The sequence below is a fragment of the Photinus pyralis genome, unplaced genomic scaffold (assembly GCF_008802855.1).
Source record: "Photinus pyralis isolate 1611_PpyrPB1 unplaced genomic scaffold, Ppyr1.3 Ppyr1.4_LG8, whole genome shotgun sequence".
In the NCBI taxonomy this organism is placed as follows: Eukaryota; Metazoa; Arthropoda; class Insecta; order Coleoptera; family Lampyridae; genus Photinus; species Photinus pyralis.
Window position 1 is genome coordinate 7990561 of NW_022170819.1, and position 24649 is coordinate 8015209.

Below are 24649 nucleotides of genomic sequence, written 5' to 3' on the forward strand. Positions count from 1 at the left end.
GTGTTAATGATCGTATAGGAACACACTCGAAGACTAAACGCAATTTATACATTACCAACTTTTCTAGAAACCAAACTATTTTTGAGCATATGAGTATTTTGGGAATCCCATTTTTGCAGGTAACTCATTTTTTTGCTAAATGAACAATTTCCAAATTTCTTAAATTTGCTATATTGTTAGTTAAGAACTATATTCTCTACCTTTTATACATTTGTAATTGTAATATTTTCAAAAAATAACTTACATTTAGATTTTTTAATTGATACTCACACATTGTTTTTACATATTATAGTAGCGCGGCGTTCAATAAAAGGAATAATACGGAAGCACAAAAAAATCACAATTATCCTACAATATATGTAAACTCGTTATTTGGCCGAGCAGGCATAGCAACGTTTGGCTTAAACACGATTGAAGGTACACCTGATGGTAATTGATGTCGTTTATATAGTATACTAGCCGCCACAAATTAGAACAATCCTTGAACGGATCTGCTTCAATTTTCTCGTTAACTCAAAGTCCCTTGCAGAACAAAAAGAAGCGCCTAAAGCGCGAAATATTAAAGTAGTCTATTCGTCAACTAATTTCCGCCTTAATACAAAAAATTATACATTAAAAAATAGGTAACAAAAACACATACTTGATTCAGATCAAGTTTAGTTGTGCGACAAGTATGTTGTCAGTGGCGCTGCACCGTGGTAGGGGCCCGTTACGCCACTGGGAATGTAATTTTGATCTAATCTAGCTACTTACGTGTCTATGATATTTTTATCTCACAACGCTACGGACTTTAATTTTAAAAAGTAAGTAAATTTTCAGTCGTATGCAACTAAGTAAATGTCACACTTAAGTCTCTTTGACGAATAAGCATAACTGATTTAAGTTATCGTATACTTAAATAATTAGATTTCAACGTGAATTTATTAGAGTGTTTTCTTGAGGTAATTCTAGATTTTCTTGAAACATGGAATTATTGTTTTGCTCCCTACTGATTTCTTGTATCGTTGTTACAGTATCTACAGAGTCTCTGTCTTCGGAGACGTCTTGGAATCTAAACAAAACGGGTGATCAGTAACGTACACAGGCGCATACTCAGTGCTACTTACGTGTAATGTTTCTCCTCCCCTCTCATTTCGCATATTACATTCGTTAAAGCCATAATGTAATTCTTCGCTAATGTTAATGTTTCTATTTTTGATAGTTTTCTTTCCATTTTTATGTGTGGTATTACTTCCCTAAGTTGCTGAAACAAACAAACTTCTTTAGTAAATCCCAGCCTGAGGTAATGGGAGTATGTAGACTAATGAAATATTTAACAATCCACTGATTTCATTTTATTGCATGAATTTTACCAAAACAATTAAGCTAATGTTACATTAATGAAGAAATAAACTGATACTTCACTTTTATTACATTTTAATTGCATCCATATCACATATTTCTCATGCATTAACTATATTGCTTAGAGGTAGGCCACAAAAAGGTCAGGTTCAATGATGAGTCTAGATTGAAAAATATTGCTTTTGTGAAAGCTCAAGTGAAATACTTCAAATATAGACCATTTTGAATACCTATTTATTAGTTTTTTTTTCATATTTGGTCTTGGTCTATGAGCCTGAAAACATTAGTGGCGCCTATATTCATGGTACTCCATTTTTTATTTCGACACTCATTGAATAATTTCACAGACCCAGATTCGCAAAGTTTTTTTCTCGATGGGTTTCAGAGGCGGACTGCTATCTTATGGGAAAAATGTACGATAGGATCACCACACTTAGTATTATGTCATTGCTAAATTACCATATAATTTCATTATGTATACGAGTAGTACTGTGTGTCCCAGGTTGAACGCACCATAGGCAAACATCTCGCCAAGGATCGACGAGGTCTTTGCTATGTGTTTGAAGTTAGCATTCAACCATACGTTATGGCGCTTGCCTGATGCTAGAAAGAGATTGGTGTACGAGCAGTATGTTGAACGAGCATTCAAATGCCTCGTGGATCCTTTGCGAAGCCGTTTCCCTATGGTGCAGTCTACCTGGAACATTCTGTACCTATTTTTATGTTCCTTCCATTGTATTTTAGAATTCCTTTCAAAACATATACATAGAAAAAATTTAAACACAATTCCACCAAAATTGTAGCATGAATAATAGCATAAATAATCATGGTTAAAATTCACAGTCTTCGAAATTGAGTATGAAATTCACTTTTGGAACATGCAGACAAAGCCTTGGGGACGCTTTGGAAAGGACGTAAAACGCTCGGGTTAACACTTATCGAATACTGAAACGTGATTTTTTTTGCCCTACTACACTGGTGTCTGTAAAGACTCTAAAAAACAGGAAGCACATTGAGAAGGATCCGGAAAGTCCGATAAACTGTATCCACTTAAACTTAAAGCTCTGGAATAAACTTAAAAAGCTCTGCAGAAGACCTGAAAAACTGTGGAAGTATAGTTATAGGAAATTCGGATGCCGATCTGGAAGCACCTCGTGCTTTCCAGAATTCCATCTTTCTTTAAAGCCCTGATAGACGCGCCTAGAAAGTTCTGCAAATAGCCAGGGAAGTTCTGGAAATGCAGTTGGAAAACGATAGAATGCTTTGGAAGGTGATGCAGAGTTCTGGAGTGCAGGAAGTCATTTCCAGAGTCTATTTGTACAGTTCTCAAAGAACAGTAAAACCTTTTTCAGAAATTCCTTTTCTAGGCCAGCAAAATCTATAAAGAGCTTCAATAGAGCGCTTTGACCATTGAAAATGCTTTAGACTGGCAAACAAGGCTTTTTCCACATTCATGGAGCACCTCTCTGAACGCCTTAGGCCTCTTTCTAGGATCTGACAAAGCTCTATAGATTAGTTCCTCGGGTTTTAATATTTTATTAAAGAGGCTTTTCTGAAGATCATAAGCTCGTCTTGCTCTAGAACAAAGACCTTGCCCTAGGAAGTCCCTGGAATGCAAGAAAAACTAAGACGCTACCCTATCTAGTATCTTTACAGAGGTTTATATAATCTCCTACGAGCTTTCCTATGGCGTTTACATCACTTTCAGTTTTCAGGGTTCTTTCTAGACCCTTTTTAGTATGGCAACTCGAAATATCCAGAAAACGTCTAAAACGCCCTGCAAATGTATTAGAAAGTTCCTGGAAGCATTAATAACAAACGTTTTCCAAAACCTCTGAGGTATATAAAACCTTTAACAGACATTCAGCCACAGTATATATTCAGCCTTAGTCTTTAAAAGTACACTAGTTTTAAGAATGTTTCAAAGCCGAATCGTGAACCTTAATGACTCGTAGTTAGCCGTTAGGATCTGTAAAAGTGTTTGAGTGTTTAAGAGCTCTTAAGGATCGCTTACAGTCCCGAAGTGTCAACAGCTTTTAAGAGATTTCAAAAGCTGCAAGTCTTGGAGAGCCTCCAATAGCTTTCAAGTGTTCAGTTCTTTTAAGCCACTGGTCACTCGAATCTATTCTTTAAGGTTTCGTTACTTTTGATGTCTTTGAACTCTTCAAAACCCTAGACTTCATATGTTATTAAAGCACCTTTTTAAAAACAGAGACGAGTACAGGGTGTACCACTGCGTTTGATCGTGGCGATTTGATAATTTCGGCTCCGTATCTTTAAGAATGTTTAATATAAGAACTTTGAAGACGCCTTACGAGCATTAAAGTCCCTCTGTACATTTGGGTACCAAAGTGCTTCTTAAAATTTAATAGAATAGAAAAATCTTCTAAAGGTTTTTTAAAATAAAGTCTCCACAAGTCTCCAAAAGTTTTGAAGACCCTTCTACAGACTTTTAAAAGTCCTTAAGAGCCTTTAAAAGTCTTAAATACGCTTCAACACTGTCATGAAGTCAAATAAGGATGTTTAGACTTTACCCTTACCAGCTTTTCAAGTTCCTTCAATGGAGTACAAGAAATTTTCACGGACCTTCAAGAACCTTTAATTAAAGGCCTTAACATTTAAACACAATCGGATATTTGATGACCCCTTAAAGTCTGAACCGAGGTCGTTGGACGTTTTAAAAGCAAAAACTTGATGTTATTAAAGTGCATTCTTAAAATTATTATACAGGGTGTATCATATTAGTGTGTAAAAACTGAAGGGTAGAAAATATCAAAATAAAACTTTTTCTCTCAATGAAACAAAGGTCCCAAAGACCTATGCGAAGCAGTCAGTTCTATCCTATGTATCTATTATGGTTGCCGAAATAAAAGAAACGCTAATTATGGATTTTTTGGAGCCATAACTCACAAACGAAACATTTTCTGCCATTGCTTTACTGGGAAAAATGTTTGTTTTGGTCGTTAATAATTTCTTTTGTATTAGAGTTAATGAGTTCATCTGAGGCACTTTACGTGCAATGTACGTTGCCTATCTTTACGTTGGGGGTTTGATTTTTTTTAAATGGTGGAATCCATTTTAAAAATACTTGTATTATTATAATAGAGATTCTTACGTGCCGACGTAAAAAATATTTTTGCGTTTCCACATTGGTACATTTTATATTCACATTACAATGACTGTTATACAATGTGTCCAAAATAAAAATGTCTATTATGGAGATCTCCGAAACCATAGAAGATACGACGATGGTCAAATTAGAGAAAAAATGCACAATTAATTACATTTTGTTATTACACATACATCGATGTACGATGCACAAAAAAAAACAAGTTGCGGGAATACCTATCGGACAAATATCCTGGAAAATGAAAAATTTATCCCACAGGTATTCTCGCACGATTACGGGTTATGCGCTGGAGCACCATTCTGCTGAAACCAACAGAGTTTCCAACTTTTGTTTTTGTTGTGCCGTACATCGTTGCGTTAGTAGGAAAAAATGCTACTCAATAAAATATGTACTTTTTTACGGGCTGTATAAAAAATAAAGTTGATGATGTTTCTCCTAAACGAAACGTTGTGTTAAAAAAAACATTGTATAATGTATATGGAAAACGAGTACTTATATAGATTCATAGATCTAACTAAAAACTAGGGGCTCTTTCCAGATACAGCTTCTGGAAACAAATACATGGACTATTTCAGCGAATGGATAGTAACATATATGCGTTACCAAATTAAGAAGTGACAATTGTTGCAAACGTTTTGGTAATAAAACTTTTTACCAGATTCGGAGTACTCCTGGAACTACACACTGACCAGAGACGAAATTTTGAGCCGGCGCTATTCTAAAGCCCGTATCGATAATAGTACGGGACACCTCCAGTGATACGCAACAGTATTATGAGAGGGGGCAGCGTAATGAATTTTCTAGAGCGACATTAAGGCGCCACCAAGTCGATAAATGAGTCACCTGCGATAAAAATGAAAGCGAATATGACTTTTCGAAAAGGTTTATTTGTTTGCTATGTAAGCAAATTAAAATGTGTTCAGTTTTTCTAACTCAACATCCACGCCAAAGTGATAAATAGTAAAATCCGGGCTTTACGCGTTATAAATGTGAGCACAAGGAAATGATAAATAATAATTTTAACAATAAATATTTTTATTTCGCTTGACTTGTTACAGAATGCAATTCACCCAAAACCTAGTATAAAACATAAAATACAGTAATTGATTTTATATGCATAAATCACGTAACTAAATTTACGTTAGATTATACTTTTGTGCCTTTATGGCACTGTATTTAATAGGGCTTGTTTTTGCATAGATACACAATATAATAAATTGCCTATGAGTAGGCCTACACGGGCATTATTTATGTCAGACGACAAAAAGCTATAACGACGTCAACATAGTCTCTACTTTCGGACGAAGGGTCCTAATGTATTGACAATCGGTTCTAAATACACATAACTTAATAATTCCTGTAATAGAATAAATGCTGCTAGAGCTTAAATTGTGGCACTTCGCTTGTTATCTCGATTAAAATTGGTCGTGCACAAACCTTGCACAAAAGGGAGGTGCATTTGCATTACTTTATCTTTGACGATAAAGATAACGTCATTTAATCAAACAAACAGTGTACGTAAACCAATTAATATTGGCAAATTGTCTTATAATGCAATTAGAATTATGTCTGTTTCGCTTTATCACCCCCATCGACCGCACCATACTCGAACAACAAGAGTTTGACGTAGGTTATAATTACATACACCTCCCCAAACACTCCAAAACAAAATCTTATCTATTTAAAGGGCTCCATCGTCTCCTAAAAATAAACATAGAGCTTATTTTTGGCGAAAACAACCGCCAACACAATAACTGTCTCACACAGTTCGTCGGGATCGCCTGTTATATTTCTCAAATTGACTTTTTATTTTATGGTACGATTGTTTTTACATATCTTTCGAAAAGTTTTCGCTAAATTATTATGAAATTCCGAGTGAAAGCATGGGATCGATAAAATAAAGCAGACATCAAAAAAATATCGGAAAAATTTTCGCTATGAACAGTTTGGGGATAAAAACATACATACTTTCTTATTTTTGCAATATACGCAATCGTGCAGAAATTTTTAGTTCAAGCATTGAATAATAATATTATTCAATGGTTCAAGTTCACATTACCTACGATAAAAAGTGCGTTATTAAATTTGACATAACAGACCAAGTGTCCAGCAAATACAAGTCGAACAGAAAAGGGCCCACTTTGATCCTTGAGGAACTCCCTACTATTATAATCTACCGCTTTTGTCGCATAAAAATTAATTGTGTTAACCGACCTAGAGTGGCTCAATGAAAAATCAATCAATTAATTAAAAATTAAAAATACATTCGTAGTTTGGCCTGATACTGTCATATCGAAGCTAATCGCGTACTTCTAGCGAGGAGTACGAGAGGTTACAATTGTCGATAGGTTCCAATGTTAAGATTAGAGCCAAAATTCAAATGGCGACCGTGTTCCTAAATTGGCCTAACTTGAGTAACAAAAAGGCAACAATTTTTGTGGGACTTTCTCGCCAGTGAACCAACCTTTTCGCATAGTAAACCAAAACCAAAAAAAGCTTCCCACTAAGAGCATAAGAGCAGTTTTCCAGGAAATCGAGATGAAACCATCACGTTTCGAATACACTCGTGAAGAAGAACTAATGGTAAATATTGCAAAATAACTGAGCTTGACACTACTCCCTTTCCAAAGAAAATGAGAACTGAGAAGCGCCGAACGGGATCTGAGTATGATACATGGTAGGAAGCTGTTTCACTTAGTGTCTGGGGAGTAGAAAATACGTGTAAATAAATTGTACTACCTGCACCTGACAGTTTTTATTAACTAAAGGTATAATTCAGGTAACGTATCGATTTTGATTTTGATGGGATATTTAAAATTGGAGCTTTATTTTGAGCATTTCGAATTGCTCACGTAACTTTCGCAAAAATTAGCACCTTCTATGGGAACTTTTTTTCGGAGAATCTGAATCTGGTATCAGAATGTTCATAGAAGCTACAGGTGACTACTTACTTATTTCTTATGGACGCCATACTGGATTCTGACGGAATGGGATAGAGGAAAAAAAGGAAATTCCTTTGAATGTATCGCCATCATAGCCATGTTGATTCACCAAGATCTAGAATTATAGAATTTTGCTACCAATTTATGTACTTTAAATTTGTGGTCAGTGGTGCCCTTCTGCATAGTCAACTGGGACCTTTTTTTAATGAGTACACGTTTTTTGATTGCAATTCGGTTCATAACTAAGGCCAATTCGCGAACTCAGATCTACATATTTGATAAAGAATCCGCCTGAAACATTTCATCGCATCGTTTTCGAGATTTCAAGCTAACGGACAGACGGACATACATTGCAAAATTATAAACTCGCTAGGACCTCGTTAATAATCAGTTATACGCGTCTGTAGCGCATTCCAATGACTGTAAAAACACGATCAACTTCATTTCGAAAAAGACAAAGGTCAAATGATACACATCAGGTTATCTTAGTGCCAAATATTTACCTAATCCGCCGCTCAGAATGTTACGAAGCTGAACACAAATATACATTTGAACCATATCGTTAATCCAGCGGGTCCCCCAAATTTAAAATGTAGCACCCCCATTAATTAATTCAAAACAATCCCCCTACGTCATCCACCGGTTCCTTTGGAATATCTAAGGATCAATGGAGATATAAGGCGATGGTCAAATTCGCGAAAAGTTGCGCAATTAAAGGGTTATTATCGTGCGACGTGCAGTAAAGAAAACCAGAAAATTCCGATTACTTCCGAAGATTTTGTTATTATTTTTTTCTAGTGTTATTTGAACAGACACCATTTCTCATTGCCACTTTTTGAGCTTTATAGGACGTTTACGTTGGAGATTTTCAATGCAACGTTTCGCTTGAGTAGCATGTTTAATTACGAATACAACGATGTACAGTAGGTACCAAAGAAAACAGAAGCTGAAAACTCTGTTGGTTTCAACAGGATGGTGCACCCGCGTACAACGCCCTAATAATGTAAGAATATCTATCGGGCAAATGTCCTGGAAAATAGAAAAATTTGTCCGATGGTATCTGTTGGAATAACATCAGAAAAGAAGAATAATAAATAAAATTTATTTATTGCACAACTTTTGCCTAATTTGACCATTGTCGTACCTTTTCTTTCGTTTTCCAGATCACATCATAGACATCCTTATCTTGGATACAGTGTATAAGATACTTATGAAATGTTCAGAAATATTTAGGAAATTTTGGAAGGAATTACATTTTGACGGCTTGTTGCCGTAGTGGATTAGGGGGTCTCTATGGTTTGAATGTGAATAAAAAATTCAAGACCACGCCTACTTAAAAAATTAAATCAAATAAAATAAAAATTTGTGCAAATTTTTTGGAAAAGTAAGAAATTTTCAAAATATGTGAAAACTATTTTCGAAATGTTTCCGAAATAGAAATGTTGGAAAAGTTTTGGAAATGCTGAGAAATATGTTTCAGAGATGTTGGGAAACTTTGGAAAATGTTTTGGAAATGTCAGATATCTTTGAAATATTTCAGAAACGATGGAAATGATTCGCAAAACAATGTGCAACAAATTATCGAAATGTTGGAAATGCGTACGCCATTATGAAAATGTCTAACAGGAATGTATAGCAAATTTGACAAGTGTATTTCTAAACGTGAATTTTTGCAAAGGTTATAAATGATTAAATTTGTATAAATTTTTAATCTTGTAATTATGTAATTGTTTATTTTTCCCAATATTTGTTAATTTTATTGCACACTTGTGAAATGTTTTGAAATTTGACGAATTTTCAATTCTCATTTTTGCATGTTTTTAAAATTTTTCTGAATTTTTTTATTTTTCTGTATTTGAATTTTTATGTTCCTTTTTTAGGATTCGACTGTTCCTTAACCAATTTTTCTTCAAATTTTGCCGAACTTGAACTTTTGTGCATTTGCTCCTAGTTATTTTGAAATTTTTCGAATTCTTTCAATGTTTTTAAATGTCCGGAATTTTCAGAACTTAAATTTTTCCGCACATTCCCTAGAATTTGTTTTTAAATTTTCCACTTTTTCCTAATTTTTAGGAATATTCAAATTTTCTGCTCCGAATGTTTCTGAATTTTCTAAATTTTTATGAATTTTGTCTTCCCATTTTATAAACTTTTGCTTTATCTGTAGCTCGTTTGAATATATTTTGAATATTTATTTACACCTGCAGGATTTTTTTGAATGTATTAAATTTATTCTGAAATTTGTTTAATTTTCTGTTTTTTGTTGAATTTTAATAAATTGTCGGTATTCTCTTTCATTTTTTAAACTTTCGATTCTCCTTTTAATGGCTCTTGTGAGTTATTTGAATTTTTTTCTTTTTCCTTTTTTTAAATTAATTAATTAATGTTTATAAATTTTAATCATTTTTAAAATTTTGTTAGTTTCCCAAATTTTTGTTAATTTGATTGCACACTTGTGAATTGTTTTGAAATTTTACAAATTTGCAATTCTCAATTTTGAATATTTCTAAATTTTTCTGAATGTTGTATTTGAATTTTCTTATGGACCCCATGTTGAATTTTTACGGAGGTAACTAGGTCTTGCTGAATCAACATAGCTTTGATGGCGGACCATTTTTGTCCTCTGTCTCATTCCGTAAAAATCTAATATGGCGTCCATAAGAAATAAGAAAGTAGTAAACTGTAGCTTCCACATCTAGTGAAATGCTGATAGCAGATTCAGATTCTCCTAATAAAGTACTCATAGAAGGTGCTATCGAGAACCGTCCATTTCCGATCGAGAGGAAAAAACGAAATATGACATTTTCGGTTTTCCGGTGATATCTCAGTTATTTTCAAAGATTAAAAAAAATGTCAAATGCGTTTTTTTAGTCACAAAAAGGGACAAACCGCATTGTACCTCTCACGGTTACGGAGACCCCAATGGTGAGTCACGAATTTGAACCACCCTGTACAGCTCAAATGATGCAGATTAGCCTTTCTCCGCTGTCAATCTTATGGTTACTGGTTGAATATTAGTTTCTTTGAACTTTGGAAAAAAATTTCAGTGAGGGTACGAGTTACGAACAGTGATCATTAATTAATGAAATTTGTAAAAATTGATCGTGATCAATTCCCGCCCAATTAATATTTTACCGCCTGAAAACTGTAGCCTGTAATAGAACCAATTTCTTCGTTCTGTTGACTATTCACTTCATAATCCGCTATTGTATTCCGAGCATTTCGCTTACATGGTGACGTTATTTCAGTTTATCAAAATACCTTTTGGATGCAACATAGTAAAGCGGGTATTAAATAAAAACTAACCACGAGGCGTGTGAACGTAATGAAATGAAAACTGAGGACCGCTCAGAATGGAAACATTCGTTTGTGCAGGAAAAAACTTCAAAGCTCGAGTTTTCCAAATAATTGAACTACAAAAGTTGGAATTGATTTCGTGCACGAATGGAAAATAAATAGTTTACCTCAAAAGCGTCATTTAAAGAGTGCATCCTCATCCTTTCCCGTTCGTTACTTTCCAGTCTTCTTAAGTTTCTCTCCCTCGCACTAATTCCCGTTTTTCTCCTTCTGGTCGTTGTACTCCCACTAGAACTACCACCACTCGTCGTACTTCCTGAGAACGCAACATGACTCTTTTAAAATTTTGAAGGCAAAGGATGAATGAAAGGTGTCAGTTAGAGGGGTTGCACGAACCTCCTGTCCTCCGCCTCGCGATTTTTCTGCCCGTTGCTTCGTCGCTGCTCGTTTCGGACATCTCATCGCGGCTGTTCTTGCTTAGCTCCATGTCGTCAACCTCGACATCTTCGTCCTCCTCCTGCCAAGGGGTTGTCACCTCAAGTGACCTCATCGTCTCTGTAACAAGAACGTAACTGCGTAAACATTTTTGGAGCGGAAAAGGGGTACAAGGCTACAAATTAGTTTTTAACGCGCCCACGATCTATCTTAGTTAAACTCACGCAGCGACGTCAAGTTGTTTACAGCGCAGCAAAATTTTCAAGATTCAACTCACCCGACATTTCTAATCCGCGATTTTGGACAAGGCAATGACCATGTTAGTAAAACTCCCGAGCCAATACTGAATGACGTCCGTAATTTTGCAGTACTTTACGTGTAATTATTATCAATTTACAATTTGATTACATATACATTTACAATAATGGTATCATTATATAATGCCAAATTTCGGAAGGCTAATAAATTATTTACTGCCGCACTTTATTTATTTGGACAAGTTTTTTTTTCTCACTGCAAACACACGTAAGTATTCACAAAGATTAAACCTTTTTTTCGCTTTTGCGTTATCAAATCGATGAGATTAGATAATACAGTTTTGTACGACTTTTGGTAAAAATAATGGCGTGAGATAAAAAAAACGAGATAATTTCGCTCGACAATAAATTAAAGGGCGTATGTTTCATGTATAATCCGAAACGCAGTACGCAGTTTACCCCCGAGCCGCGACACCACAGCTTTTCGTGTGGTGGTGAGTGGAAACACGGACGTAAAGGCGTCCCCTGAATGAACCTTACGTGACTGATAAACAATCCGTTTTTCATGTAATCTTAATATATGACTATTTGCTGTTTGAAGAATTTCAGAGAAATGTTTGCAACAGATAATCGCGTAAGAACAAACCGGGAGTAACGTGCAAACAATCAATGAATCTGGTTCAAAACAACGATAAATAGTTTGCGTATCGAATGTAGAGTGGAGGCATGGCGATGTGTTAGATAACACTAATCAAATTTCCACTTGGAATGGGGTTCCCCAAGAGTTTACTGTTGGACCATTCTTATTCGATACTTACCAGAGAGATGATTCCGGTTAGAGGAGGAACAATAGAGAAGTGGCGGAAATTGGCAAGTAAAGAAATATTTGGTAAAAAGAAAGATAAGTACCTATGTTAATACCTTGACCCAAGCCTACTACTGTTTTTTCCTACTCAGTTTGAATGAAGCGCACATTTACTGTAGTAGTCTTAAATCTAACTACATACAGAACACCCTCCCTATGTTTTTATAGTAGTTTCTTCAAATGCTCAGTCGCTTCACAGAAACAATTTCGTTACATACAATAAAAACTTGAAAAATATAAGCAATCGGAAGAATTTGAAGAAATGAAAGAATTCGAAAAGATCAAAGATACGAAAAAAGTCAAAGAACCTAAGGAACTGAAGGATTCGACGAATCCAAGAAGTGCAAAAATCTGTAAAATTTAAAGGAATCCGAAGATCTATCAAAGTTGAAAAATCCGAATAAGCTGAAGTAGGTACTTGCACAATCGTAAGAATTCGAAAAAAAACTTGCATTACAAAAACCACTTGAAAAATCCAAACAATAGCCAGAATTCGAAGAAGAATACGAAAAGATAACGGAACAAACTTAAAGAAACTCGAGAAAATGTACAATTCGACGAATCCAACAAATCGGGAAGTCACGGGAAGACGTTAAAAACTCCAAGAAACTGAAAGATAAAAAAAATTCGAATAATTGGCGGGAGTTTCACAGTCGGAAGAATTCTGGCAGTTTTGAATTGAACAGTTCCCGCTATAAAGGTATGCGTTTCATTAAAGGCGAAAGTTGGGCAAATGAAAAAAGGATGCGAGATTTTTTTTTCGAGGCGGGAGTTTTGATTTTTCGTTTTGAGTTGCGCAGTCGCTTCTCGGCTGGACTTGGGTTATTACAATTCAAACAAACAATTTCATTGCAAAGCATAATGAGCTTGAAAAATTCAAACAATCGAAAGAATTCGTATACTCTAAAATTAAACAAATAAAAGAACCGGAAAAGACGTGGAAAAAATTCCAAGAAATTCGAAGAAATGAATAATTCAACGAATCCAAGAAATTGAAAACCTGTAAAGTTTAAAGGAATGAAGATATCACAGAGAATAATGAACTTAAAAAATATAGACAATTGAAAGAATTAATAATAATAATTTTAAATTTGTCATGAAATGAATAAGTAGAGATCACAAACAACGTATTGTATCAACTAACAAAAACAAATAGTTACACCAATTACTAACAATTAAAGATGACTAAACCCATCGTAAATACATTCTATGGTGGAATAATATGCCTTATTGAGAAGAAGAATTTTAAAAATTTTTTTGAATTTGCATTTTTTCGAATGCGAAGAAATGAACGAATTCAATTCGAAAAAATCTTAAACTAAACAAACAGAAGAGAACAGATCAAAGATATAGAAAAAGTCAAAGAATCCAATGAAACTCAAGGAAGTGAAGAATTCGACAAATCCAAAAAATCAAAAGAATCTGGAAGAAAAATTTGAAAGGAACTGTAATTCTGACCATTTTGATACGATGACAGAACCATCAATAATTTCATTTTATATTTATTATTATATTGTTATACTACGTTTAGGCGATTTTGTCGTTAATATGCATACATTTTTTTAAGGCGTGCATCGAATTCAGAATATACGACAATTTTGTTCATCAAGGATATATACCCCTATCACATTTCATGAATTTAGAATTTCGAATTCTAAATACGTAATTTTGAAAAATTCTTATGCACCCAACTGCGTCTACATCGGAACTTTCGCAACCTCATCTAAGGTAGCATCCCCTATTTTTTAGCGCATTTTTTAAGAATAAAAAAAATGTGCTATTGTTTGCGTTTTGTCTGTCCGTCCGTCCGGCCCCACTTCTGCCGTTTTGAACTACTTCTAGGGGAATGGTCCTAGAGTCTTCTGTATTTTTTGCAATAGGTAGCCTTGAAAGTGTGCCAGAAGCCCATCAAATTTCGATGCCTTAGGGGGAGGGGGGTCCATAAATTATTTCCCGAGATGCTGTTTTTGAAAGTAAAATGTGCATAACTTTTGCATACGACAAGCAATTGGTCTAATGCCTTTGCCTACGCATGTGTTTAGTGGAGCTAAGTAAAAATTTTGAAAATTGGGGGGGGGGAGGGATTGTAACAAAAGATCTCACGAAATAAATGGGGGGGCGGAAGAAATTAATTTTATCTTTCATGGTATTCTAATTAAAGGTCTCAACGAAAGGAACCGCCTTTTTTCCTGGCCCCTTATCAAAAAAGAGGGTTGGGGCGGGGGGGGGGCAGTGAACTGGTTTAATCATTCCTCCTCCTCGACCGCTTATCGTGATCGGGTATATTGCCTTATATCTCCAGAACGAATTGTCGGAAGAGGGTACTCACAAAGCGAGATTGGAACGTGTACAAAAAAATATCCATTGGTGATGTCAAAATTTTAAGAGCGGATATCTCGAAAACGGTTTGTTGGAGGGAAGTACTCTCAAAGGCAAAATGAATCGACTGAACAATCGAACCAAACACCTTGACAACGAAGTGTCGGAAAAGGGTACTCATAAAAGGCAATCTATTGGTGATCAAACCTTTCAATGCAAAAATCTGCAGAATGGAGTGTCGGAGGATTTAGAATATATGCCAGGCTGCCTTTAAAACTTTGCGTGTAAAAACTACCTCTACCAAGAAACCCAACTATTTACTAAGCTATTTCGGTATAAAAAATGCGCTTTATCTGCACAAGGGTTGTGCACAATTTAACTTGTATAATATACGTACCTACTCGTGTTTTATAAACCTCTTGATAAATTTTGAAAAGGTAAAGCCGCAAGAATATGTATCTGTTATGGTCGCTGAAGAAATCCAAATTTGGTACTTGAAATGTCAAAACATTTAAGACCTAGATTTATTTCGAAAAAATGCTGGTTTTGGCACCCTCAATCACCATCACCCATAACATACTTAAGTGTTGCAACTTCGCAACTCGTATGTTAAGTAACTGTACGTTCCATTATTCTCTAAATTTGTCTTGGATTATGCTCTTAACTGTGTATTTGCGTCTGAAACCATGAAGACTTGATATTGACGTGTTTAGTTCTGATTGCAGGAAGAATTTGTTTATTTTGCATCCGTCATTATCAAGGTTGATACGCAGGGTGTTTTTTTTTTGTTAAATTTGTATGAATGTGGAGCAGAGTTATGTGCGTCAAGATTTTTGATTGGACGAAAAAAATAGTTTTCGTTGGTGGAATAAGTTGTCGCGGGACAATGTGCGTTATGCCACGAGAGCGTTTACGTCGAGCCGTCCGAAAAGCTATATCAACTACCGTAAGATAGTGCGGAGTGGTTTTAGAATTTGTGAAAGAATACCCATGTGTTCGAAATTTGGGCCGAGTCGCGTGCGGTCGAAAGTTTTTGGTTACTTTGCAAGGAGGAAATCGAAAACGATAATTTACAACTGTACTTCGCAACGAGTCAATCATTTTGTGAGCTCAATCAAAGGATAAACTGCGAGACAGAAAATTAGTTACGAATACGGATGGCGGAAGTTTTTCATGACGTAATTTATCGCCTGTCTGCAATAGTCGCATTTGTACGCATATAACCATTGTTAATAACAGAGGCGCTCACCCTCGGGTTACGTTGTCTTCTCCTTCATTCTTGTCTTCTTTTTCGTCTTCACGGTTATCATTGTTTTCGTTTTTATCTTAGTCTTCGTCTTCATCCATGTCTCTGTTTTCGTCTTTGTTCTGGACTTCGTTCCCGAATTCGTTCTCGTCTTGATGTTTGTCTACGTTTTCATCTTAGTTCTCGTCTTCGCTGTCGTCCTTATCATCTTCGTCTCTACTTGTGCTTCGTTCTCGATGTATTTAATAACAACTTCAGGATCTCGCTGTATTCTTCGTCTTGTTCTTCATCCTGGTTCTCCTCTTCTTTATCGCTTTCCTATTAGCTCGCATCTTTTCTTTCGTCTTCGCTCTCTTGCTTCCTTCCAGATTTCGCCTCAAATTACCTTCACGCTTCCGTTATCAACTTCCGATTTGGCTCTGGATCTCACTTTTGCTTCCGTTTCAGTTTGCACTTTGGTGTCCCTTAATGTTCTCTCTCGTAGTCTCACCGCTTTCTCTTACATTCCCACATTCGGCTTATCTTGTTTGAAGTGATTACTGCTTTTCGCTCGGTCTGCACTAGGTTTTGGACGGGAGTCTCATGCGTAACGCCACAGAATATAGAGCACGCTTCCATATTCTGTGGTCGTCACGTTACGCTCGGGAGCTGAAGTTGAGCGAAAGATTGTGAGACACTTACCGGGTGCCACTTTCGAATTTTTGGTTGCCTGTCTTTTTCTGGCTCCCGTTCCGGCTTTCTATTAGCATCTCGCGTCCGATTTCGTTTTTCCGTTCGTTTCCGCTACGGCTATCGCTTTTGCCTTCGCGTTAGCTTTTGGTTTGACTTTCATGTCCATTTTTGGTTCCGTTTTTACTTCCAATTTTGCTTTTATTGTAGCTTTCGCTTCCGTGTCGGTTTTCACTTTAGTCTTCCATCTTGTACTCTCTACCGCTCCAGTTTTCTCATCCTAACCGCTGTCGCTTATGTTTCAACTATCGGCTTTGCCCTCGTTTTCAGTTATTGTGTTGAAATTTCAAAACCAAAGACGCCATTCATTCACGAGATCCAGGATCTTGAATTGAATCTCCCGAACAAATTTGATTTGAGCCCTGTTGTATAGAGTTACTCGATGTTAAAATTTATTGCAAGAAAATAACATCATTTAAAGAGTCAACATTTAATAGTACGAGTAGGCATTTCCGTCCCGAAATTGTAACTACCTGTTTAAGTTGCCCCCTAAGGCTTATCAAGATATTTACTCCCATACAGATAGATATTGTGCACTTCATTTCCTTCGCTCAACCGCGAGTCTAACCCAAGGTGTAAAATAAAGAAAGGTATATGAACTACCCGTTAAGTTGTGAAGCAATATTGTAGTCGATGCAATGTAAGAAAGACAGAAAGCTTGGTCTCAGTATGTCACACTTCCGTTAGTTAGTTCTGCTGTAGAGTCTTATGGTGTTCTCTTACGCGCGAATTTATTTCAAAACGCAAGGCAAACACCCTGTATATTTTAATCTAAAAACAGCATATTAATCCTCTTTTCAAAAATTAAAAAGATTTGAAAAATAAAAAAAATTTAATAATTTTTTTGTATTTTTTTAATCATTTGAACATTTTTAATTTCTTTAAAATCTTTTTTAATCCTCTTGAATATTTTCTGAATTACTTGAATCTTTTTATAATAACATCCGTGGCGTGTTATATTTTTAAAAATAAAATGTAATATGCTATTTGTACATTAAAGTATACATATGTATATTAAATAAATGGGGTTAGGTCCGATAACTTTTTTACCTGACTCTATATACTTGTTTTGAAAACGACAGATTATTCAACAACCATTATGAAGAAATATTCAAGTTCAAGGAGTTCAAGGATCAGTGCTATTGAATATGAGCCGGATTAAAAGTCTGGTTTCCGAATACGAGCACAATGGAAAAAAATCCCCTACTGAAAATCGTATGAGATTCTTTGTAACTTGCAATTAATTGCATGGCCAATGACCATATTTTGCGTAGTCTTCATCTTAAATATACGGCTCACTCAAACATTTTGTTGATTAACAAACCCCGCTTTCTTAAAAACTCAAGTAAATTTCATACATAACACTACATATTAATTCAGGGAGGTTTAGTAATAAGACAACACAATTATTTGACTCGCACCTTTCATACGTTGTTTTTATTTAAGGATAAAAATCATAAATCATAGTCAGCATCGTTTCACAGGATATAAAGGAATACTTGATAAAAACGTGAGGTAAAAACCGATTTTTTCAAAATTTCCGACCTTCCGGAGCTTATATCTCGGAAACGGTTGGGAACTTCGAAAAAGTGTATACAATCAAATTTATAGACAATTCTATGAGCTTTCATTTTGCTAATAAACAATGTTTTCCTAGGACGGACGGTTTTCAAGATATCAGCGAAAAACCGAAAATGTTGACCTTTGCGCCTCCAGTAGGAATCCTGTGGACTTTGAGTATGGTTACCTGCTAAGGAGTGCAAACAAGGTTCTGAAGTCAAATCTTCCGCTTCCAGTCATACCGGGCGCCCCTCGCCCCTTTTGAGCACTCGTTACCTGGACTATTCGGCCCAATTTTTAGCGCATTTTTGGTAACAAAAAGGAGCTTATCATTTCACTTTGTCCGGCTGGCTGGCTGGCTGGGTGGCTGGGCGGATTGAAAAACTTTTGATCTAGACATCGTAGAGAGGTCCGGTTTTTTGCATTATCTCCGTCTTGTCGAGTTATTGGCGCAATGGACATTCATTAAGCCCGCAGTGGTTGCGTTTAATTAGAATTTGCGAAATAACTAACGCCGCTTGAAAACTTGTCCGTGCGTATATCGATTTTAAGCCGATCCGATTGACGTAGAGGAATGGCTTTTTTATAAAATATACTTTTGACATTGCCTAACTACGGTCACTAATATGACTTATCTAGGATAACTACTTCAAGGTGAAAACTAATCAAAATCATAACACGGTGATGAGTTTTACAGTTTGTGGTATAATTTTGGTTAAAATATCGTATCCAGGTCTGAGCGGTTTTTAGCGTAACACAACGAAGTTGAGGTAACGCTTATGTGCTCGTGTTTCCGTCTGTCCGTCCGCCCGTCCGTCCGTCCGCCCGTCCGTCCGTCCGTCCGTCCGTCCGTCCGTTCCATCGAGATCTCGGCCCCTGGGACACCTAGAGACTTCGGGTTTTCGCTAATTGATAGCTGCTATGGTCTATATTTGCCCATTTCAGACAGTTTTATTGCACTCTCTATTTTGCGCAGACTGCGCATTGCCAACTTTCTTATTTATGAAATATTCTATAAGATATTTCTTTGAAATTTTAACCACAGATGCTTCTAGTAAAGGCAAACATTTCACACATAGTAAAAATTATGTAGACATGCGCAGTGACTGCACAATGCGAACTTTCCTATTTACTGAGATTTTTCTTTGAAATTTTAACCACAGATTCTTCTAGTAAAGGCAAACATTGCGCACATACTAAAAATTATGTGTGCGCATGCCCAGTCCCTGCGGAATGGGACTGCGCAATGCCAACTTTCCTATTTATGGAGATATTTCTTTGAAATTGGAACCACAGATGCTTCTAGTAAAGGCAAACATTTCGCAAATAGTAAAAATTATGTAGACATGCGCAGTGACTGCGCAATGCGAACTTTCCTATTTATTGAGATTTTTCTTTGAAATTTTAACCACAGATGCTTCTAGTAAGGGCAAACATTGCGCACATACTAAAAATTATGTGTGCGCATGCGCAGTCCCTGCGCAATGCCAACTTTGCTATTTATGGAGATATTTCTTTGAAATTGGAACCACAGATGCTTCTAGTAAAGGCAAACATTTCGCAAATAGTAAAAATTATGTGTAGGCATGCGCAGTGACTGCGCAATGCCAACTTTCTTATTTATGGAGATATTTCTGTCGGAAATCGGGTAGAGAAATTTCTTCAAGAGAAATTCAATATAGTGATCATCTCTCCCCGAACAGTGACAACGAATGGCGGAACAATAATTGACGGAGTTTTTGGCAAAATGGTCAACTACACTGTTGATTGTTCGGTTTACGAGTCGTACTGTTCATACCATCGTTCAATTATTATTAGAGTTCGTGAAAATTAATAAAGAAATATATGTTTGCATAAACCTTATTTTATAATTAAAATTTTCTGATAAAATACTGATTGCTACTGCAATACTGATCCGTCACGCCAAAAATGCGCTGAAGTCTCATCGATGCACATACGAGGACTTTTGTAATTTTTTAACAAGAACAACGCGGCGATATTTGGATATTACTTCCAGGCACGGTGTAAGACCGTGCTTCCAGGAAATGCCACAATAGCCAAATGGGGAATACGCACGTTCTTTGCCTTGGCAAGTGCGGTTAAACAGCTAATTGAAATAGGTATAATGGATACGATTAGATAAAGTTATCGATTGTAAAAGAGCTTATGGTAACAATACCGAAATAGCCATTACATAAATGCCTTCATAAAATTTCGTTTCCCTTTTAAAATGCATAATAAAAAATTATGTTTATAGATACCTACACTTTACTACCTACTGGCGGTGTAAAATTCGCACAAAGATGTAGTGATAGTTACTTTTCAGTTTGAAAAATATGGATTGGAAAACGAACTCGTTTGGTTTCTATATCATTGGCGACTTTTCATGCGTGGGAGTTTGAAAAATGCAAATTTCCAATTTGGAGCAACGAGCCGGGTTCACTTTCTATACATTTTACGAGTACCCAACATTGAAAAGCGACAGGAAGCTGCCTCCGTGAAATTGACAGTTTTCTTATTAGTAAACGTTACCTACAGATTTTTGTTTCAAAGCAATTAAAGTCGACGGTATTTGTTGCGTTCGACTATTTATTGCTTCATTACCAACTCGTGAAAGTGTAATTAACTACATACGTAAAAGAAATGTTTACTTTCGCGCTTCGATAATGTGCAAAACAAAAGCGCGCGATAAAAATAATTAATTAATATGCGGGGGATTTTCGATAGATACCTATCAGAAAAAGACTTCCGCGAGATCTAAAATTTCGCAAGTGAAAGTTAAATTGACAATTAGACTTACGAAAGCGAAAGGCTCTGATCCTTCAAAAAAACGTATTTATTATATCGAATTAAATTTTATCGTCTCATGGAACACGTTCTTCATGCAATTAATTTGCCTTGATTTCAATTTTTTACTGAAAATTTACTAAATTGCTGTGTAATTAGGTACATTCTAACAGGAATTGAGTTTAGAAACAATATACTAGTAACGATAACTGGGTTAATAAGTAAGATACGAATATAAATTCTTTTCGTTATGGCAACCTTTAGAGAATAAAAATTCTATTAACGTTCCAATTAGTCTACTTTGTGCAGCGGGACAAAATTCAGCTCTCATCCGTTTCACGAGCCATTTTATGTAACTTTTTCGCCGGGCTCAATTAGCAAGTTACACTTTTGCGTACGTCTTACAAACGACAATAATATAAAACCGAATTTGGGGAATTTGAATCGTCGCCAAATTGATTTGGCACACGCTCACTAATTAGTCAAGGAGAACTTTGTATTTCGTAATTAGGTATTTGGTCTGTTTAACTCCATAAATAATCACAAAGCGGTATTTCGTGTTATTAAAAGGTCAATGCAAACCTCAGGTGAAATGGCTCTAATTTAAGTACACGAGTCTAATTGGGCAATCAATGAACTCATCACTGCGACTTAGGTTAGTTTAGCCTTTCTTCGGAATTTGTTATTTCAGTTTTCGAGCGACCTTTAGAAGTTGGCCTAATTAACGCATACCTTCGTGTTTGTAAATGATTAAAAAGTAAGTCACATGAATGTATCGGTTTCCTTGTTTACTACGCGAGGCTTACGATTTGTGCTGGATTTATTTACGCGGTCCCCAGGGAACCACCTCGGGCACGCTGTGCTTTGAGATTAATACCCACGCTATGAGCGTGAAAAAACAATTATCAATAATATAATTACAGGTTAACCTCTATTTTAACGCAACTTACTACGTTTATTGTTTGCAATAAATACAACACAGTTTCGCAAACGAACCTACTCTCTTTTGGACTAATTGAACAGATCACTTCTATATTTCAGTACGACAACCAAATGTCCAATTTTTGAATAGCTATAGGTAAGTACTTTTTCCCTACCGCCCATACAAATTTGATGCGGTTGTGACTCTTAGAAAAGGACGATTGTGTCACTATCCATTTTAATCTTTGGTGTTTATCACTTACTATCGGAGCAAAATATTAGTGAAGCTCACTGTTATAATACATACATTTCAATTTGTTTTCTATAAGGATATTTACGGTATCGAATTTTCTTTATCAAGATATTAGCTAGCACAATTTATACTAAAGTTACTGTAGAAAAAAATGATCTTGTTTCATTTTACTTATTCGCATATTCCAGCAAACACGTTACATTGTCGCTATATAAGATATGTTATGTAACATAGACGTAACAGAAACATACTGAATGTAATATCCAGTTATAACTATAACATTGAACATGTAACATTGCCGTTATATATCTTTGGGGTAACAGAGTCATATACACTAGGTACATATACATAGCTGTTATATAATAATACAACATTAACGTTATTAAAGTATCTAGCAACAGTTCATCAAGCATTCAAACAAATTTTCGTTGCACGTCGTAAGTAAAAAAAAAGTAAATCAAGTAAGCGACTTTTGTATTCGGTTAATATTTAAAAACCATCGATCGCAACCAAAACTATATTCTAAAGCTAAGTGACATTGTATCTAAAATATAGCCGAACCTTTCAGCTACATATTTATTCAGTTATTTATTGCTTTCTTTTATCAATACATTCTTTTCGAACTAATTTTGATACGTCGAAGCCTTCACTTGGATATCAGATGAATTAAATAAGAAGTTAAGTTGCACTAGTAAAAAACTTACATTTCTATTCGTACTTTATTGTTCTTTTCAATGTTAATATTTCGACATTATGGACTAAAAGTTCCTTGCTCGAAAACTATCGTCATATCCCTCCTCCCCGCCCTCGTCATATCCATACATCGTAAGTTAATAATCACTTTAAATGTAAATTATAAAGATATAACTGCTGCACCACGTGTACCTACGAACAAGAGATCTAGTGAAACACAGCACAATTTTAGAACACAAGATGCAAGCCCGATGCGACCTTTCTGTTATAATAGGACAAATATTGAACATTTTAAACTATTTAAACAGATAAACTGTGCTATTTATCACTATTCACTCCTTTCACGCAATGAAATTCGCGATTAACTATCGTTATGTAAAAGGAAAACCAATAAAAACATCAACGTTGGGGTTAATAGCTAACGTGTGCTACTATTTGAAATGTGTTTGTTACTCTTCTTAGTGAATTAAAACTTGTATATTATCTTGTCATTATATTTAACCTCAAAATTTCTACCTGAAAGCTAAGGTAGTATTTACCGTATACGGTACATAACAGTTACATAACTTAGTTGTATATGTTATGCAGGGATTACTCCATAATGTTATATTGGCGCCATATAACAACAATGTCACAATTATATGATAATTGTAAGTTGCAGGTAAGTTACATGTAACACTTGTATTGCTGAAACAGTTTCAAAGTAACAGTGTTGCATAACATTTACATTGACGTTATGTAACCGTGTTTGCTGGGATTGCACGAAACAAGTTTCTTCTTTTTTTTAAGATGGCGGAATAATGAACATGAAAAGTTTGTACATATTATTTGACAATATTCTTTAGATAAGCCAATATTCGGCACCCAATAAAGATAGAAAATCCTATGCGGTTTCAATGTATGGAGTGCGGCAAACTAGTTTTGTTCGGCCTGTTACAACACGATCAGATATAAAGTGCATTTTTTAAAACCGAAATAGCTTAGTAAATGGTTGTGTTATAAGGTAATAACATTGATCCATGTTTTATCGGGATTTATCTACACTTCACCAATAGGTATGTCTCGTCCAGAATTCATTTTGCCTTTGTGGGTACTTTCCTTCGACAAAACCTTTTCGAGATATTCGCTCGTAAAGTTTTGACATCATCAATAGATAAATTTCTTACGGACGTCCCAATCGCTCTTTGTGAGTACCGTCCTCCGACAATCTGTTCTTGAAATATAAGGAGTCGCTTAAGAGGCTATGGTTGATAGAAATTAATTCCTTACGTAGAGACCTTTAATTAGAGTATATCAACCGGTCCCCCCAAATCCCCTCTTTTGATAACGAGTCAGAAAGTAGGGCGGTAGTGGGTAGAAAACAGTTCCGTTTGGCGAGACCTTTAATTGGAATGCCATGAAAAATAAAATTAAATTCTACCCCCTCCTTCCTCCCTCGGGTACCTACTGATCTCGGGAGGGAGTCGCGTAGGAATGTTATAATTTGTACAAACCGAGGTACAAACCAATTCATTTCAATGAGACCTTTCATTAGAATACCATAAAGGATAGAACGTGTGACCCCTCCCCCATTTTCAAAGCTTTTACTTGGTACTGTTAAAGGCATGCGTATGCAAATTCTGATACCAGTTGGTGGTCACATGTAATCATGCACACTTTACATTCAAAAACAGCATCTCAGGAAATAATGAATGCCCCCCACCCTCCCCCTTGACACAACGAAATTTGATGGCCGTCTGGCACAGTTTCAAGGTACATACTGCAAAAAATCCCAGAATTCTAGGACCTTTCCTCTAAAAGTAGTTCAAAACCGCAGAATTGACGGACGGGCGGACGGATAAAACGCAAACGATAGCACATTTTTTTACTTCTTA

General features: G+C 35.8%; 1 protein-coding gene across 2 annotated transcripts; it reads right to left on the minus strand.

Moving 5' to 3' along the window:
- Window positions 1–37: 37 nt before the first annotated feature.
- Window positions 38–22807, minus strand: LOC116178246 (oligodendrocyte transcription factor 2-like). 2 transcript variants are annotated; one of them, XM_031497690.1, is made up of 5 exons: window positions 22787–22807; window positions 11107–11265; window positions 10878–11026; window positions 1107–1243; window positions 38–1051 (listed from the first exon to the last, which is right to left on the minus strand). In XM_031497690.1, the coding sequence occupies exons 2-5, from the start codon at window positions 11258–11260 to the stop codon at window positions 910–912; spliced, it is 582 nt and encodes a 193-aa protein (XP_031353550.1). In that variant the 5' UTR covers window positions 11261–11265; window positions 22787–22807; the 3' UTR covers window positions 38–909. The 2 variants fall into 2 exon arrangements, with proteins under 2 accessions (XP_031353550.1, XP_031353549.1); XM_031497689.1 differs by lacking the exon at window positions 22787–22807 and adding an exon at window positions 11423–11444.
- Window positions 22808–24649: the final 1842 nt, after the last annotated feature.